At 43.8% G+C, this 19713-nt stretch overlaps 1 protein-coding gene across 1 annotated transcript in view; it reads right to left on the minus strand.

Moving 5' to 3' along the window:
- The window catches only part of LOC120516230 (ectonucleotide pyrophosphatase/phosphodiesterase family member 1-like), a 123440-nt gene extending 121296 nt beyond the window's left edge, over positions 1-2144 (minus strand). The window contains exon 1 of the mRNA XM_039737735.1: positions 1406-2144. Within this exon, the coding sequence (XP_039593669.1) occupies positions 1406-1558 (153 nt within the window). The 5' untranslated portion in view covers positions 1559-2144. The remainder of the gene's footprint in view (positions 1-1405) is intronic.
- Positions 2145-19713: the final 17569 nt, after the last annotated feature.

A 19713-nucleotide genomic window follows, 5' to 3' on the forward strand; every position in this document is an offset into this window, starting at 1 on the left:
GGTCCTCATCACACACAGTGTGGCATGGGGGTTAAGCCTTTAAACTTCAAAGCCCAAGGCAGTGGGTTCAAATCCCACTTCTGACACCTTAGCAACTCACTTCACCTGCCTGTGCTCCAACAAAAAAGGACTGGAAAAATTGGGTCTCCCAAATGTCACTGTGGATAAAGGGGTCACCCAAATAAAAAGTAATAATAATAATAATAATAATAATAAACACACTGCGGTGGGCTGGTGCCCTGCCCAGTGTTTGTTCCCTACCTTGCACCCTGTGTTGGCTGGGATTGGCTCCAGCAGACCCCCCATGACCCTGTAGTTAGGATATAGCGGGATGGATAATAACACACCCATGGTACACAGACAAGAATTTCTAAAAGCCTTGTACCCAACGCCTGTGCTGACATGCATCCATCCATCCATTTTCCAACCCGTTGAATCCGAACACAGGGTCACGGGGTCTGCTGGAGCCAATCCCAGCCAACACAGGGCGCAAGGCAGGAACAAATCCAGTGCAGAGCGCCAACCCACCACAGACATGCATATCATTTATATTAAATAAATCCAAACTGTATTTATGTATAAATAAATAAATAAATAAATAAATAAATAAATAATCTACATGATTGAGATACACTTAAATAAACACACATTCTTTACTGCACATACTATATAAGCAGTACATACATAACACATACACACACGATAGCCGATTCCTTGCACCCGAGCGATACAACACACCAGGAAACGGATGGATGGAGAAGAATATCTAAATATAAGGAGCGTCTATTCATCCATCCATCATCCAACCCGCTATATCCTAACTACAGGGTCACGGGGGTCTGCTGGAGCCAATCCCAGCCAACACAGGGCGCAAGGCAGGAAACAAACCCTGGGCAGGGCGCCAGCCCACCGCAGTACGAGCGTCTAATATGTAATAATTCCTGATTTGTGGCTGAAGTGCTGGGATAGGCTCCAGCTTCCTTGTGATCTTGCCCTGGATAATCACGTTAGGAAATGTACGAAGGATATATTAGCCACGTTTATATGCTTAGACTGCCCCCTGATTTGCGGCCGGTGTTTCTGGGATGGGCTCCAGCTTCCCGACACCCTCCACTGAATTAGCTGCGCTGGACAATGGATGGAATACATACGAACACGTACATAAACGGACACATATACACAGATTGTAGACGTAAGGCATACGTTATGGAATATAAAACATTTACACCAATATCAAAATAAGCACAAATTCCTAACTTCATATCAAACATACACGCACGTGCTTTGTGAACAGTTCAGCCACGAATATTCCGAAAACGGCATAATCGGCGCAGACAGATGCTTTAAGGTACTCAAAGGAAGCCCTAGCTTGTCACCACCCCACGATTTTCAACGCCCCGCTTACCGTGAATATGATGATCCTTTTAGAGCCTTTCGATTTGTTTGATCGCCCTCTTGGACTTTCCCCTTGTCCGTTTTCTCCACCGGTTAAGGGGATGCCCGCCGAGTCCTCTGCTGCCGCTCCAGCCTTCATTCCTTCTTTTTTACGATTTTCCATCTGCGGCTCGCTGCGGGGTCCCCGACAGACACTCGAATGCTTTGCCTTCTCCTTTTCCTTTCGGATTTGTAGGCAGGCTCTCCCGTCCTGTGTAACTTTCCTTTTTTTCTTTCCTTTTCCACTCCCTCCTCCGTCTGCTGACGGCTGTAGGTAAACACAGCAGATGTGGGGTGGGCGTTCCTGGCGAGCTGTTGACTTGCTGTGGAGCGCCCGGCTGCCTAGCTGACCTTCTTTGGTTTCTTCAGTTCTGTTCACCTTGCTTTCTTATATACCGGGGCCGTTGGCAAGATGCTTTGCTTCACTTAATCTTTTTTTTTTTTTTTACGAGTTTGTAGAAGTTCACTATTTCCTGTCCATTGTTTGTGGTGTCTGCCTTAGCGAAGCGCTCCCAACACTCATGTGTTATGCATGTGCGCAAACGCGTAGTCCGTTTCGTTTAAAGTCCGTGCCAAATCATTTCAATTTCCCTGACTTTGTAACAACAAAAAAGTAATTGACTAGCAGCGGGAGGGTGTGATCGGTAGATGGCTAAACTCCCAAAACGAATCCCAGCATGCAATTAAAAGCGTCACGTGACGAAATGTAACCAGGTGTCAGAAATTAGAAGTCCCCCTAATTAAAAATATATATATATATATATATATATATATATATATATCTGTTTATCGGCAAGCCAGCTGAAATCCAAACACCGCTGTGGCGCCGCCTCCTTTCCCGTCAGCCAATCAGATCTTTAATGGGAGCCGCAGGAGTGACTCAACTGGCGGCAGTCTAATCGGTGAGCTCAGTAGATAAGACGCGACTCCGACAGGTGATTGTCGCTATAAAAGCTGCTGGTATCCGGTTCTTTAAGGTCGAATTCAGTTTTATTGTCCCATTAGGGTCTGTCAGCAAGTTGTACAGGTGAAACGTTACCTTTTGGGGGGGGTACTTGTGTACTAAACGGACGGTAGTGAGACCTCCCCCACGGAGCCCAACACTAGAATGGGTAAGGAGAAATCTCCCCTCTTCAATTTGGTGCCACGACCTTTGTATCTCTAATTTTCCAACCTTAACAAATATACGTATGTATTTCTATAATATTCAATTTCGAGATACAGATCTGTACATTTCTATATATTTTTTATCCCAATAAATATGTTATGAATTCGTCAAAACACTTCTGTTTCCCTTTGTCATGCCGTCCGTCCGTTTAGTACACAAGTACCGTTATTAGTAACTAAGACACTATAAATTCACGACTTAATCCCCCTTATGTCAAAATTCAATATACATCCACCGTTTTCCATCAACATCAGACTTTGCCATCATATGAAACACACACGAGAATTTGTGACAGGCCGGGTTTATACACGGATCATCTCCAGTGAAGAATTTCTAACAAAATGCATGGGTTACAAAAACCTTAAGTGACAAAGAAATTCACAGTGCCAGAGAGTCCTCACAAGCTCCTAATACGCAATGAGGGAGTGAAGACAGGAGATGAAAAGCACATGAAAAGAGTCCCAATTGACATTTGATGCCACCCAGATGTGGGGATACCAAGTGCTTTTCATCATCAGCAGACCTGAGTGGGCAAGAAGAAGAGTAGGACCTCACAAGTGCTGCCATATACAGTAAAAGTAGGTGATGATCCATTGACTGATCTGTAGACAAGCATCAAAGATTTGACCTTAGTATTTTCAGATACAGGGAGCCAATGTAGTGAACTAAAAAGAAGACTGACAGGTGCCCGTATAAGCTGGTTGTGCACCAGATGTACCACTACAATTTGATTCATCTGCAGTGGTTTGGTGACACATGCCAGTACTCCTGCCAGCAAGGAGCTGCAATAGTCCAGACGCGGTGCTGTCTTAATGAATGGGCACTGGCCTTGGGGGCATGATATTTCTGATGCCTATGTATGCTTCTGTTTTGCTGTCAAAACAGGGGCCCCAGGACACTACTTTGCCCCGGGGGTCCAATGATGCGGGTCAGAAGGCCCTGTCCAGATGTGACGAGACCAAAGCCTGCGCCAAGAGCTGAGCTCTATACTGTGCAAGATATGCTCTGATCTTACGAATGCTGAAAAGAGTGAGTCTCATGCGGTCATCGATCACCACCCCAAGGTTTAGTGATAGTAAGCTGAACTGAACAGAGGTGGGATTGTAGAACAGAAAGACAAGCTGAGATCTTTGCCAGGTTGAGCTGCAGATGGTGTTCCTTCATCCAGGCTACGATTTCAGTGAGACATGCAGAGAATAGCTCAGTGATGGTGAACCCTTTGGGCTCGGCATGTCAAAAAATTCTGACAATGCCTAACGTGACTCTGCTGGCATGTCAAAAACAAAAGAGAAATAAGTCTTTACATATTAATACAGCCCAATACTGGGTGGTACTATGTATTATAAAAGTTAAAGAAGTTCTGTTGTTCTAGACACATTCTAAGTTTATAAGAGCAATGTTACATTTCTATTCCTATTTTTACTTTGGGCCTGTTCCCAAATTATTTTAGGCTTTGTCCAGATTTCTTTTGCTTATAGGTTGATAGGTAAGGAAGGAAATGTCCCAGATTCTGTAGATGGAAAGCTGATAAAGATCTGCCCACCTATCGCTATTGTTAACACAACACATACCGTAAAGATTTTGTGCCACTAATCATCACAGTGCTGAATAGCGCGGAACATAAACCAGTTTTAGGAGGGATTAAGGGGGACAATTGCGAGAAATGTGAAAAAGCCCACGCTTAGAAAAGCAGACTAGTTGCCCTTTGCAGAAGTGGAACCACAAAGATAGAGTCTGCTAAGGGCAATGCTGATACTTTTCTATCGAGACAGCATACCAAAATAGTCTTTGAGGTTTGTATCGTCCTTATCTCTTTAGCAGTGTTGTTGAACTGACTGCTGGTGCAAAATAATTCAATGCACATCACACGAGCAACAGATGCAAAAACTGCTTTCCCACAAACGCTGATCATGTCGACTGCATTGCACTTCTGGTTCTGCTCTTACCTGAGACCCATGGTGAGTCTCGGAGAGGTCATCGGAGCAATATCGATTGCTTAATCAACCCACAGTCACCCATCATGTCCCGATTCGTAAACCATCCGTGGCCCATTAACATTAAATACAATAATAACTCACAGCCCAATGGTTCCAACCTGCGACCCATTTTTGGGACATGACCTGTAGTTGAAGAAACCCTGCATTATTTTTTCTGTTTCTTAAAACAAAAAGGAGGAGGCCACTCATAGAAAGAAGTGGTGCTGATTGCTTCAGCTCAGCCAAGAGTTACCACAATCATGGAATCCAATCAGACAGAAGAAGAACACGTTTGACTCCTGAGAGCAGACTGAAGGATAGAGAAGTTGTGTAGATGATGGATGGAACAACCAACCATGACAAAAGCATTAGGGTTATATTGTAAATGTTTAAACCACATAAATATTTGCATCATACAAAGGTAACGGGGCCATGTCAGGTACTTCGGCTTTGTTGCTGCCTAATTGATTAGTCGAGTCTGACTCTTCTTGATCTGACAAACTTCAGCACACCAGGCGTTTCGATCTGAAACTTCTTCTCTGAGTTCATTGAAGGTCAAACGCAAAATCTCAATCTTCTTCTTCTTTCGGCTACTCCCGTTAGGGGTCGCCACAGCGGATCATCTCCTTCCATATCTTGTTCGATTACACCCATCACCTGCATGTCTTCTTTCACCACATCCATAAACCTCCTCTTAGTCCTTCCTCTTCTCCTCTTTCCTGGCTGCTCTATCCTTAGCACCCTTCTCCCAATATACCCCTCATCTCTCCTCCGCACATGTCCAAGCCAACGCAATCTCAGCTCTCTAACTTTGTCTCCCAACTGTCCAACTTGAGCTGACCCTCTAATGTCCTCATTTCTAATCCTGTCCATCTTTGTCACATCCAATGCAAATCTTAGCATCTTTAACTCTGCCACCTCCAGCTCTGTCTCCTGTGCCATCGTCTCCAACCCGTATCACATAGCTGGTCTCACTACCGTCCTGTAGACCTTCCCTTTCACTCTTGCTGATACCCGTCTGTCACAAATCACTCCTGACACTCTTCTCCACCCTGCCTGCTCTCTCTTCTTCACGTCTCTTCCACAATCCCCATTACTTTGTACTGTTGATCCCAAGTATTTAAACTCATCCACCTTCACCAACTCTACTCCCCTCATCCTCACCATTCCACTGACCTCCCTCTCATTCACACACATGTAGTCTGTCTTGTTCCTACTAACCTTACGCAAAGTCTCAATGATTCTGTCTATCCATCATAGTCTCTGTTGTCCTCTTCTTGAAAGTCAGAGTTAGTGCCATGCCACCTTCTCCTTTTGATCTTTGTGTGGACATCTCGATTTCCAGATAAATGAGGTTGTAATTGGGTCTAGTTTCTTAAATAATGAAACAGATATAGCAGCTTAGGAAGGATTTTCATCCTGATAGCAATGATTTTCCCTGTTAAGGTGGGATGGAGTATAGAAAATCTTTTAACGTCTTCCTTAATATTTTTCTTACTGTTATCAAAATTGTCTTGGAATATATCTTTATACTAGCAAAATACCCGCGCTTCGCAGCAGAGAAGAAGTGTGTTAAAGAAGTTGTATAGAAGAAAAGGAAACATTTTAAAAGTAACGTAACATTTGCTTTCTATTCATTTGCATAAGCACAGTCCTTCACCAGCAATTATTTAATGTTAGCTCAGACCGGGCACTTAAAAGTTTCTCTCGCACTTTTGCTAAGTTTGTGCCAAAGACGTCCTCTCATTAAACTTGTATCTCACGAATATCATATTCGTCTTAGGCATGACAAACGCCAGCGGCAGCGTGTCTATGAACTTAATTTAAAGTTAAATTTACACCTTGCTTTCCTATTCGTTTGCATAAGCACAGTCCTTCACCAGCAAGTTTAACTCTGTTACAATAATTTTAACTCTGTTACAAAGTGATCCAAAGTCTCGTTTATACCCCACATCTTCTCATTAAACTTGTATCTTGTGAATATCGTATTCGTCGTAGGCATGACAAACGCCAGCGGCAGGGTGTCTATAAACTTAATTTAAACTTACGGTTTACACCGGGCTTTGTTTCCGCAGTAGCTGCACTTATGAATACGCTTGTATGCGTCACTCGCTTCATATTCTTTTGCTGCCTTCTCAATTGTGTAATGCGTTTTTTGTTCAGCGCTCTTTGGAGCTCTTGCTTTTTCTCTGCGTACTGCGTTCACAGTCAGTTCACGTGAGCCACTCGGAGTACATGAATCGAAGGTTCTCAGCTGTGCTTGTGTTTTCTCGTGTGATGTCCACAGCTTTATTTAATGTTAGCTAAGACTCGGCACTTAAAAGTTTCTCTTGCACTTTCGCTGAGTTTGTGCCAAATACCACCCTGACCATCTCATCTTCATTTGCATAAGCACAGTCCTTCACCCGCGAATATTTAGTGGCAGAGTGTTTCTATTGGATTGCCACTGACGGACGGCCTTATATGGGCAGGCACTCAATTACGTGGGAGGCGTGACGATGAGGGACGCAACTCCGCCTCACACAGGGACCGAGCTGCAGGCTATGGCCATATATATGTACATAAGTAGGTTCAAGTTATGACCGTTACGCATAGAATTTCAAAATGAAACCTGCCTAACTTTTGTAAGTAAGCTGTAAGGAATGAGCCTACCAAATTTCAGCCTTCTACCTACACGGGAAGTTGGAGAATTAGTGATGAGTGAATCAGTCAGTCAGTGAGGGCTTTGCCTTTTATTAGTAGAGATTTATTTGTGACTAGCTGTCTCCCGTGTCTCCACCTGTGTAGTAGTGAAACAGGACAGTGAGTTGGGCCCCGTCCGGCTCCCCACTCCTGATGTCACTCTTCCTCCTCCCATCATCCCGCAGCCTCTGTCTTGGATTAGTGTAAATGCTCCTGCAAGCGAACTATGATTCTTAGCGCGATGAGAGAAGTCACAAAATCGACCGGAATGTTCAAGCAAATTACAGAAAAAAAAGATCTAAATCCGTTAAGTAGTTCTCTCATTCACTAGCTAAGCGGCGGTAAGGTACATACCCTGAGGCAGACACGTGAGTGAGAAGGTCCCCGGCCCCCTTCCCTTGGTCCACTGCATGTCTCTCAAATTCGGGAAAATAAATCGGTACCTCAAGCAAACTATGATACTTAGCGCATTAAGAGAAGTCACAAAATCAACCGGAATTGTCAAGCAAATTATAGAAAAAAACCTGATCTAAATCTGTTAAGTAGTTCTCTTGTGACAAGCAGACAGACAGACAGACGTTGGATTTTTTATACAGTATAGAGAAAAGTTTATCCCTAGATATTTAAACTTTTAATTGAATGGACAGATTGATTTCCAATCCAGTGTGATGTGGTGGAGAACCGACTGGAAAAAACACTTTTATCCAAGTTCATTTTGAGTCTGGGTGCCTTTTGAAATTCTTCTTCTAAAGTAATTAAGGCCTAATGGTAAAGATATTTGTGGACCATATCATCTGCGTATAGTGATGTTTTCTGTTTGAGTCCTTCTCTCATAATACTCTAAATCTCCAACGTATTTCGAAAATAAAAAGCCAATGGTTCAATTGCTAGTGCAAAAAGCAATGGTGATAGAGGGCACCCTTGTCGAGTACTGATTCTAGTCTGAAGTAGTCTAAGTTCATATCTCTATATAAAATCCAACGTTTGCCTGACTGTATGTCTGTCCGCTTTTCACGAGAGTACTACTGAATGGATTTAGATCGGGTATTTATCTGTAATTTGCTTGAACATTCTGGTTGATTTTGCGACCTCTCTCATCACGCTAAGCATTATAGTTCGCTTGCGGTACTGATCTATTTGTGCAAATCCAATAGAGACATGTTGGGGGGGCACGGGAGGATAGGAAGGGCGGTTGGGCGGGGCCCTCTCCACTCATGTGCTAGCCTCAGGGTGTATTTTACATCCACTTAGCTAACGAACAAGAAAACTACTTAACGTATTTGGATCGGGATTTTTTTCTAGAATTTGCTTGAACATGCCATTTGATTTTGCGACTTCTCTCCTCGCACTAAGAATCATAGTTCGCTTGCAGGAGTGATATATTCACACTAATCCAAGACAGAGGCTGTGGGATGAGGGAAGGGGGAAGCGTGATGTCAGGAGCGGGGAGTTGGCCTACCTCTGCGTTTTAGAGCATAACTTGCCTCCGCTTAGCTAACAATACCTTTTTGTTTATTGATTTTTAAAGTTTGTCCAGTTACACAATTACACAGGTGGAGCCGCAGGAAACAGCTAGTTGTTAATACAAACTTGGGCTTCTTGACTGGTACTTACTTTATATCAGTCTATAATACAGAATAAACATTTTCGTTTTTGATACTTCCCAAAGGCTCTCTTGGCCTTCACCCAATCGTCTGACCTCTGTCTCCTTAGTGTTTTTGATTCCAAGATTATTGAATCCAAATGTCTTCCATGTTGCTCTTAAAATAGTATCATTTAACTCTTTTGAAAACTTGTCCTGTGGTCAATCTGGGCAAATCTAGAGTTAATAATTAGCCTGCCATGCATGCCTTTCAGGTGTGGGAGAACAAGTAGAATAACCTGTGAAAAAACTTACAAAGACCCAGGGAGAAAGCATCAGCTCCACCAAGGCAAAGATTTGCAACCAGAACTCTGGAACGCAGAATCAGCAGCCCTAAATGCTGCCCCTCCTATTACAAGTAAGGCTTTTCAACATTTTTGTTTTTTCAGACATCTTAACCGTCTGCTGTGCGTTAAATAGTTCTGTAAACAATTTGCTTCAAAGAATTGCGTCACTGCAATGTCAAGGAAAAGCCTGTGGCCTGAGACTGTAATGAGTCGGTGGAAACGCCACACAAAAGTCTTATTGTTTTTATGCATTACAGAAGATTTTTTGTGCCTGTCCAGAAATCAAGGACGGACTCGTGTCTAAGATCCACTTTAAATGCATGTGGCTACACCAGTCAGAATCACAGAAACTCCCACATGCTGCTGTGTTTCCCATTTTGGCAGGGGATTGTTAACTTGCTTGCACTGCTTTCCTATAAATGGTTTCGTTATTTCTTTCCCTTAAATGGAGTGCAGGGAATGTTGCATATATGAAGTAAGCTTGATTTATCCTCGAATGTGTGCCAGCAGCACTGTGCCTCGGCTGGAGGGTTATGTGCTAAATAATGCTAGCCAATTGCTTGATGTGTCTGCTGTCTCGTGTCCTGCTTTCACATTCTGGCGGGTGTTATATGGTTAAGTAGGTGACACTGTCGGGAGATCTGGTACATCATCAGTCATCATTTACGATGCACGCACATCAGGTACACAGACTCGAGGCTCCATCCATTTTGTGTCGGGAAAGCCACCTGTTGGAGAGAACAACATACAATAACACCACAACTGCAATAAATAAGGAGATTAATCTGAAATCTTGATCAGCTAGCTACTGTGGTAAAATGAATAGAGGGGCCATTGGCAGTTCATTAGTTTGAATAAAAACAGAGAGGGAGCAGGAGTGTGCTATTGCAAAGCCGTGCAACCTTAAATTGTTTAATGGGGAATATGGCTGATCAAATATTCACCTGCATACGTTCTTAGCCTAAGCCAGTTTCCTCGTTGAAGCTCCTTGGGTCATTAGTGGAAAGCACCAGAACCCATAAAATATAAAAGAACCTGAGCAGGGAAGTAGGGTGGGTGAGACTGAGAATAGAAAGAGAAGGAGAAGTTGGAGAAAGAAGTGAGGTCACAGTAAGCGAAAGGAATGGCACTCCAGGGTCAGAGGGAATAAACGGATGCAGAGTTTCGAGGGGTCATCCCAGGGTGGTGGAACAATGCAGCCAGGATTTGGGAGTCCCAGGAGATACCTACCAAGGTGGCTTGGATGGAAGCTGTTTGTAATTTTAAATCAACCCTGGGGGACATATAATGAATGATCTATCTATCTATCTATCTATCTATCTATCTATCTATCTATCTATCTATCTATCTATCTATCACAGATGGCACCCATAGATCATTGAAATCCATGGCAGAACACATATAAAACATGATGAAGCACTTGTCACGCATACAAGTCAGAGGGGCGCCCTCCGAGTTCCTCTTAGGTAAATGTAATACCACCCCTAAACCAATAGGGGGCACTGTCACTAACTGCATTGTCTTCTTTTTCCTCCACAGTGCAGAGAAAACCATCCAGTGAGGACCACTGACTTTGTCCCTTCTGGTCCCGGGCCATTAAAATGCGACTCACTTCTTGTCTAAGCAACCTGAGGCAAGGAGCTCCACATCCCAATGGTAATCGAAGAAGCCACTGTGGCAGGACTGAGACGCCTTCTTAAAGGACGGACTGGGAGAGAGAGTGTGCACAGGGCATTATCTCCTCTGGATCACTAGATGGCAGCCCTATGGAGTCCAAAAGGGAATGCTGGGAGTTGAAGTTTGTTGGGTTGTCACCAGGGTTTGCTGCAGAGATTGCGGAGCCCTACTTTGTCAGGCTTCCACCTCACCTGGAAGTGCTTCTAGACCACGCTTACGGGTCACCAGGGGTATTCCTGGGTGCAAGATGAAAGAAGCCTGCTGCCACTGCTCTAGGAGCCAGAGTCGGGAGGGAGAGGGTGACAATTTCCGGGAGTGGAGGTGGAAGACAGAGAGATAAAGAGAAAGAAGTAGAAGAAAAGAAATGGCTGTGTTCTTTATTCTACTGTGCTTATTGGGAGCTGTACTGTGTTTTATTGCGGGAAATGACTGGGAAGCATTTCCAACATTGCAATAAAAAGCCTGTGTGTTGCTGAACTTGTGTCTGTGTCTGTCCGTGTTGGGTTTGGGGAGCTGATGTGCCCCCCTGCAGGTCACACCACATAGAACAATTAACCCGGAGTGTTATAGTGGCAACATTTTCTGTTTCCTTTGAGTGCCATCGTGCATTATTTTTGTTTAAGATCCTTAAGTAAATGAGGATTGAGCCCCAATAAATTTATCAGCCTGTCATTCCCTCAGACAGCCATGCACTAAAAAGGGTTTATAAAGTGTGAGTAGCTTTAACAGTTGTCGGAACAAACTGCTTTATTAGAGGGTGGTAGAGCGTTGAAGGTGGTCTGTTATCTGACAGGAGCTGCACAGTCACAGCACTTTCTGCATGTTTCAGCTCCGGCAGGACACACATGAAGAAAATTAAAGAGATCACTGCAGTGCTTCTGTTGCGCTCTTGTAAAATCTTGTCAAACTGCTACAGTGTCCAGTCTAGACAGAAGGCAGGTGAAAGGAAGTGTAGAATTGGAGGCTGACCCCCAAGCAGTGAAAGTCTTAACTGTTGACACATGATATCCTATATGGTGTTCCACAAGGCTCTATCTTGGGTCCGCTGCTATTTTCGATCTACATGCTTCCGTTAGGTCAGATTATCTCGGGGCACAACGTGAGCTACTACAGCTATGCTGATGACATGCAACTGTATTTATCAATAGCACCTGATGACCCCGACTCTGTTGTTTCACTAACACAGTGTCTTACTTGTGTTTCTGAATGGATGAGTAGTAATTTTCTCAAGCTAAATAAAGAGAAAACTGAAATTTTAGTGATTGGCAATAATGGTTATAATGCGGTTATTAGAAATAGACTTGATGCATTTGGATTAAAAGTCAAGACGGAGGTAAAGAACTTAGGGGTCATCATTGACTCTGACCTGAATTTTAAATCACATATTAATCAGATCGGGCGGCACGGTGTAGCAGTGGTAACTCTGCTGCCTTGCAGTTAGGAGATCCGGGTTCGCTTCCTGGGTCCTCCCTGCGTGGAGTTTGTATGTTCTCCCTGTGTCTGTGTGGGTTTCTTCTGGGTACTCCGGTTTCCTCCCAAAGACATGCTGGTTAGGTGGATTGGCAATTCTAAATTGGCCTTGGTGTGTGTCCTGCGGTGGGTTGGCACCCTGCCCAGGATTGGTTCCTGTGTTGGCTGGGATTGGCTCCAGCAGACCCCTGTGTTCGGATTCAGCGGGTTGGAAAATGGATGAATGGATATTAATCAGATCACTAGGACAGCATTTTTCACTTAAGAAATATAGCAAAAGTTAGACCTCTTATAACATTGCAAGATGCTAAGAAATTAGTTCACGCTTTTGTTTTCAGTTGGCTAGATTACTGTAACGCATTCCTCTCAGGACCACCAAAAAAAACATCAATCAATTGCAATGAGTGAAGAATGGAGCTGCTAGAATCCTAACTAGGAAAAGAAAATCCGAGCACATCTCTCCAGTTTTGATGTCACTACACTGGTTACCTGTGTCATTCAGGATTGACTTTAAAATTCTGCTTATGGTTTACAAAGCCTTAAATAATCTGCTCCATCTTATATATCGGAATGACTTACACCTTATATTCCACATCGTAACCTTAGATCTTCAAATGAGGGTCTGCTTAGAATTCCAAGAGCTAAACATAAAAGAAGTGGTGAGGCAGGCGGCCTTCTGCTGTTATGCACCTAAAATCGGGAATAGCCTGTTAATAGGAATTCGCCAGGCTGAAACAGTGGAGCATTAAAAACACTGCTGAAAACACATTACTTTAACATGGCTGTGGAACGTGACCTGGACACAGACAGACGGACATTGTTATGTAACCCAACACACACACGTTTATTATACAAAATATTTACAGTTTTGTTCAGTGCACAAACCAGTGCCTCCTGCACCAATCCCCCAAAGTCCAGGCCTCACTTTTCAGTGCCTTCCTTCTGACCGCCTGCTCTCCTCTCTACAGACCTCTTCCACCCGACTCTTGTCCTCGAATGAAGGGAGGTGGCCCCTTATAAACCAGCCCGGATGGGCTCCAGCTGCTTCCCGACAGTCCTCCGTGGACACTCCCCAGTGTGGCGGAAGTGCCTGCTGCGCAACCCGGAAGCCCTCCTGGTGTCCCCAGTCTTCTTCCCCCCAGCACTTCCTGGTGTGGCAGATGTGCTAAGGTCCAGGGCTCTTCAGGCACCGGGGCGCCCCCTGGCAGTGACCACGGGCCCACACAGGGTTGAGCTTCCAAACTCTGCACCCGTTGCCCCCAGTGCAACCAGGGCGGTTGCCCCCTCATGGTCTGGAGGAGGCATAAGCCCTCCTCCGGACCTCCTGGGCGTCCCGGCTGGGTACCACCCCCAGCTGTCCGCCACAGTGGCCTTCTCAGAACTTCATTTCAATTTAATCCTGATGCTCTGTATATTCAATTTATTATCATGATTATTCATGATGGCTCTGCAATCCATACTAACCCCAACTTTCTCTTCTGTTCTTTTTCAGTTTTTCTGTGGTGGCGACCTGCGTCATCACCACCTAATCAAAGCACCGTGATGTCCTTACATTGATGGATTAAAGGTCAGAAGTCCACATGACCGTCATCATCCAGCCCTTCCATGAGAACCCTGAACACCATGAGGACTGATCATTAATGTTAGGTAGAATGCCTAGAGGGGGCTGGGTGGTCTCGTGGCCTGGACCCCCTGCAGATTTCATTTTTTTCTCCAGCTGTCTGGAGTTTTTTTTTGTTTTTTCTGTCCTCCCTGGCCATCAGACATTACTTTTATTCTATGTTAATTAGTGTTCTCTGATTTTAATTCTTACATTGTCTTTTTTACTCTTTCTTCATCATGTAAAGCACTTTGTGCTCCATTATTTGTATAAAAATGTACGACAGAAAGAAAGGTTGTTGTAAGATGTTCTGCAGTCTGTCTGCACCATTGAAAAGTAAAAGAAATGAGCTCTTCGTGAGCTCACTCGAGTCCGCTAGAAATAATGGAAGACCATTCAGGAGTGAATCGCTGTCTTCCACCTCACAGACGTCTCTTGCGGAGCTCTCAGAACCTCCCTCATGTCTCAGGTAGATGCTGATCTGTTTAGTCCGATTTGTCTGTCTTCTCCTTGGCTGTCCTCTCCTCCTTTTTAAAAACAGCGGCACGGTTTATGCAAATTTCCACCAGAAAAAAATAAAAATAAAGGAAACTGAATGTCCCACCTTCCAGGGTGCCGCTGTCAATCCTAATCTTTATGGGCTAACCACACGAGCAGACACACAACAGATATGACATCAATTTTTGTGTTGAAGCGCTAGAACCTCGTCAGGCAATTCCTACTTGTGCTCCTCAAAGCTTCTCATGCAGCAGACGGGCAGTGTGGTGTACTGGTAGCTTTGGACCTCAATCTCTGAAGTTGTGGGTTCAAATCCCACTACTGACACCACTATGTGGCCCTCAGTAAATCACCTGACCTGCCTGTGCTGCATTTGCAAAACCGAAAGAAATGGAACCAATGGTCTAAAATATGTTGTAAGTCGCCTTGGATAAAGGTGTGGGCCAAATAAGTAAATGTAGACATAATGTACCAAGCATCTTTTCTTATATATACTGTAAATGTCTACTTGTGGAAATGTGTGTGTCTGTCTGTCTGGCCCAGAAGTGTGAGGCTACAGCATGAAGCTCAAAGAAAGTGACTCTGTCGCCAAAGTGAAACCGCCACCGCTAATACACAAGCGAGGCGAGCACATCAGCAAAACGAAGCCTCTGAGGAGACAAAAGCTTATTTAGCCGCTGATAGACAATGCAGGCGAGCTGGGCAGCAAAATGCAACCAACGAAGAGCAGCTAATATTCAACCGATGAGATTGATTGATTGAAGTGCCAGAATCAAATTGTACAGCACGGACTTACACGGCTAATATGTTGTACAGCACGGACTTACACGGCTAATATTTTTATAAAGATCCAGCCTTTGCCCTGTTATCTAGCCGGGGTTTGGTTGGTATATCCCCCTCTAGTGGGCATTTTTGAAAGTGCTTTGGGAAATAACATGCTTTAGGACCCCCAGCTCAAAACAGAGTGTCGTGTCTTCTTCAGACCTTGTCACATTTTCCAGTCGGGGAGTTAGCTATAAACACTGATTTTCTTCTCTCTCGTAATTTTATTTAAACGGTTTGTCGTTCACTTTTTTTCTATTTAAAATGTAATCATTTCCTGTTGACTGCCGCAATCCTAGAGACTCAGATGTTTTTGATTATAGCCACCCTCAAAGTTTAAATAATTAGCTGACCAATTGTTTAAAGTCATGGCCAAATCCTGCCTGTTTGACGTGATTCTTTGTGTTTAGTAACTTTAAAAGATTGCCAAGTTAAATTTTATTGCACTTCTTGTACTAGTTTAAACAAAATTTCCTGAGTGAGGCAACACCGGCAAACTCCTCTGACCATCCTGCTCAATCCACTTTTCCACGTGGAAAATCCACGAATCTCCAAATTTCATGCTTCAAATTGAGGCACAAATCAAAATGACCCCCCAACTTAAGTATCAGACTTTCAGCCTCCACAGAACCAACAAAAATGTGTGGACTTTTAAAATTCACAATTAAAAAAAAAAAAACTCTAAAACCACTGTTATTAAAGACCAGAAACAGTAATTATTTATAGTTTAAAGCAGGGGTCTCCAAGTCTGGTCCTGGGGGCTACTGTGGCTGTATTTTTTCATTCTAACCTTTTACAATACAATACCATTTATTTTTGTTATGGCCCAAAATCACACAAGATGATTGGGCTTTAACAGGCCCTGCCTCTTGACAGTCCCCCAGCCCTGACACTCCAAAAAAAACCATTACAGGGAAAAAATGGTAGAAACCTTGGGAAAGACAGTTCAAAGAGAGACCCCTTTCCAGGTAGGTTGGACATGCAGTGGGTGTCAAAAAGATGGAGTTCAATACAATACAATACAGAGAACAGAACACAAGTCATCCTCAATACAGTATAACAATAAAAATATTACAAGTCTAGATTACTGCAATGCGTTTCTTTTTGGAATTAGCCAGGCCTCCATTGCTCGCCTACAACTGGTGCAAACCACCGCTGCTCGATTTTTAACTGGCACAAGAAAGCATGAGCATGTTACTCCGATTTTGACTTCTCTTCACTGGCCTTTAGTTTGTTTTCGAATCCATTTGAAGATCCTTGTATTTGTTTTTAAATCCTTCAATGGTTGTGCCCCATTTTATTTGTCTGAACTGCTGCACCCTTATGTCCCGTCTCACCCTCTCAGGTCAGCAGACCAGATGCTTTTACGTGTTCCTAGGACACGATGCAAACTCCGAGGTGATCGGGCTTTTTCAGTTTCAGCTCCAAAACTCTGGAACAATTTGCCGTTGCATGTTAGGCAGGCTCCTTCACTAGCCGTCTTTAAATCTTATTTAAAAATGTGCTGATTTGTTTTTGAGCCAAATTGTGCAAGAGAAAGAGGCGCTCGAGAGGAACCCTCAAATGCTGGAATTCTGCAATAAATTATGAATTCTTCTCATCAATTGCTGGACTCGGAGTTCCTTCTGCACGCGCTTGAGCTCCTGCTGATCACCGCCTTTAAAAGCCCTTTTCTTCTGGTTCAAAAGGCCCTTGATGGCACTTGTAATCCATAGCTTGTTGTTAGCATAGCAGCATACTGTTCTTACTGGAACTACAATGTCCATACAGAAGTTGATGTAGTCAGTAGTGCAGTCAACACCCTCCTCAATGTTCTCACTGTGTCAACCCTGCAGGGGATCCTAGTTTGTAGTTCCAAAGGGTGACACAGTGGCGCAGTGGTAGCGCTGCTGCCTCGCAGTAAGGAGACCTGGGTTCTCCTCCCTGCGTGAAGTTTACATGTTCTCCCTGTGTCTACGTGGGTTTCCACCGGGTGCTCTGGTTTCCTCCCACAGTCCCAAGACTTGCAGGTTAGGTGCATTGGCGATTCTAAATTGTTCCTAATGTGTGCTTGGTGTAAGTGTGCCCTGCGGTGGGCTGGCACCCTTCCCGGGGTTTGTTTCCTGCCTTGCGCCCTGTGTTGGCTGGGATTGGCTCCAGCACCCACCCGTGACCCTGTGTTAGGATATAGCGGGTTGGAGAATGACTGAGTGACTTTTACTGCCTGGCCTTTAACCCAGTATGAGATGTTGGCTGTCTGGGTACTTTTTATTATGAATCTCTTCAGCTCTCATGTGTTTATGTGTTTCTGTTTCTTTTACCCTTTGGTTATTGTGTGCCTGATATGTTGGGTTCTTATTGTACAACACTTTGGTCAGCCTTGATGTTGTTTTTAAAGTGCTTTATTAAATAAATAAATAAATAAATAAATAAATAAATAAAAGTCTAGAAAACAACATCTCCAATGACATTTAAATAAAATAGAATTTTGTGTGTTTCTGTGAACTAATTTATAAAGAATTTAACTCCATCTGTTTTATCCAATGTTATTGTCCTCCAGATGGCACACATTTTCCTTAAAAGTAATCAGAGGAAGACATTAAGGCAGGATGTCGTCTGTCAGTGCGTTTCAATCCAGCGTTGGTTTAGTTTAAAGGAAATACACACACGCACACACACACACACACACACACGCAGTGACACACACACACATTCCACACACTCCGAATTACGACTTGTATGAAGTCACACTGTTTTCTGAAGCTCGACGTGATTGTATGTCATGCTATTTTCTTTAAATAGAATAAAGAAAAGAAACCAGACTCCCAGACTTCCATTTTTTTGTTTTGAGTTTTTGGGGAACCACTGAGGTGTGGCACCTCTCAAATACCGAACTGAAATGATTACAAAACGCCAGTGTGGCATCTGAATCACTGAGTGACTGGCTTTGTCACCACCTCTGATTTCCCAACGTCACATTACACAACTTCTAGTCGGAGGGCAGAGACGGTCAATCCATTAGGTGACGTAAGTGGCCACCTAGGGTGCTGTCATCTGAGGGGTGCCATTTATGAATATTAAGGGGTAAATGAAACCATCCTGCACCCGCCAATGGTCACTGAACTCTGATGATACTGAGTGGGTGTTGTTACCTTCTGGGTGCCTTTTATGAAGGTAAAAGTGTTCATGCTTTGCACATCAAGGAGTTAGTACTCTTTAAAGTCCATAAATACTGTATGCTGTCACGCATGCATGTCAGAAGGTCACCCCCCAAGTTCTACCCAGGTATGTGATACCACCCCAGGCTGAGAGGGGGCGCTGCCACTAACTGCTGTAAATAAGGAGAGCAGGAGATTCAAAAAGGTTTAGGGATGGCCAACCATACACTGAAAAATGCAGCAAAAACCAAACATGGGGTTACAACCGAGTTCAGAAGGGAGAACAGAGGCATTTATATGGCGGGGGACAGGAAGGGGAGGGTCCAAGGTGGCCCGGAAGAGGAAGTGATGTCTTTGGTAGGTGGGTTCTGAGAGGCTAGAAGTGACATCATCATTAGGCTGGTGGTGACGTCATGGTTTGGTTGGTTCTTCTGCTGGTCTGTTGAGGGACAAAAGGGGAGATGGTCAGATGACAGCGCCAACCCTTGGTCCGGTTGAGAAACCACATCATTTGAGCCTACCAGCCTTCTCTTCCTCCACAGTACAGGTAGTCGGCGACTTTTGATCACGTTTAGTCCCAACGGACTGGTCTTTAGTCAATCCTAACACATATATGTGTTCAAAGCTGGCCGCATGTACAGTATAGTACTGTATAGCAAGTCCCTTAAGTGATATTGTTTATTTGATATTATGATCAGTCTTAGCATACTTTGTAGATCTTCTATCATTTTTTGTAAATTATTTTTTATTTCATTATTTTCTTTCAATATTACCTTGCATGTGTGCTGAACCTTGAACGGCTTCACGAGTCCATTCTCTGTCTGTGTTACGTTATGTCATCATGGTGAGCCTCTCCCGGTGTTCAGTGTGCTAACGTGAGTGGAGGAGTCTGAGCCCTCGTATGCTTTCTGTTTTTGACATTTCAGCCTGTTAATAATAAACATTATCAGAATAAGGAGCTCAGTGTGCTTTCATTATCCCGTTGTGGCTGTTCATACGAAGTGGCACATCAACTCAGAAGCTTTGGACGTTAATGGAATTCAGCGCGTGCGGTGATCTCCGGTTACAATAGAATAAGTTAAAGTCACATGCGATCGCCTTCGCTTTCTGTCCTTCCTCGTACTGCTTGATCACCTTCGTTTTTACGTCAAGATCAGTTGCCTTTTTTTTGTTCCGTAATTGTAAAACAAATAGTAACTGAACATAGTCAAAAACCACCATAGGTAATAAATAAACTGTGACTGAGGCGAATGAGTCACGGCATATGGAGCTGGCATGGCAAACACTGTTGTTTGTAGTCGAATGGTCTTAAGACGCATG

This window comes from Polypterus senegalus, chromosome 16, assembly GCF_016835505.1.
Source record: "Polypterus senegalus isolate Bchr_013 chromosome 16, ASM1683550v1, whole genome shotgun sequence".
Classification (NCBI taxonomy): Eukaryota; Metazoa; Chordata; class Cladistia; order Polypteriformes; family Polypteridae; genus Polypterus; species Polypterus senegalus.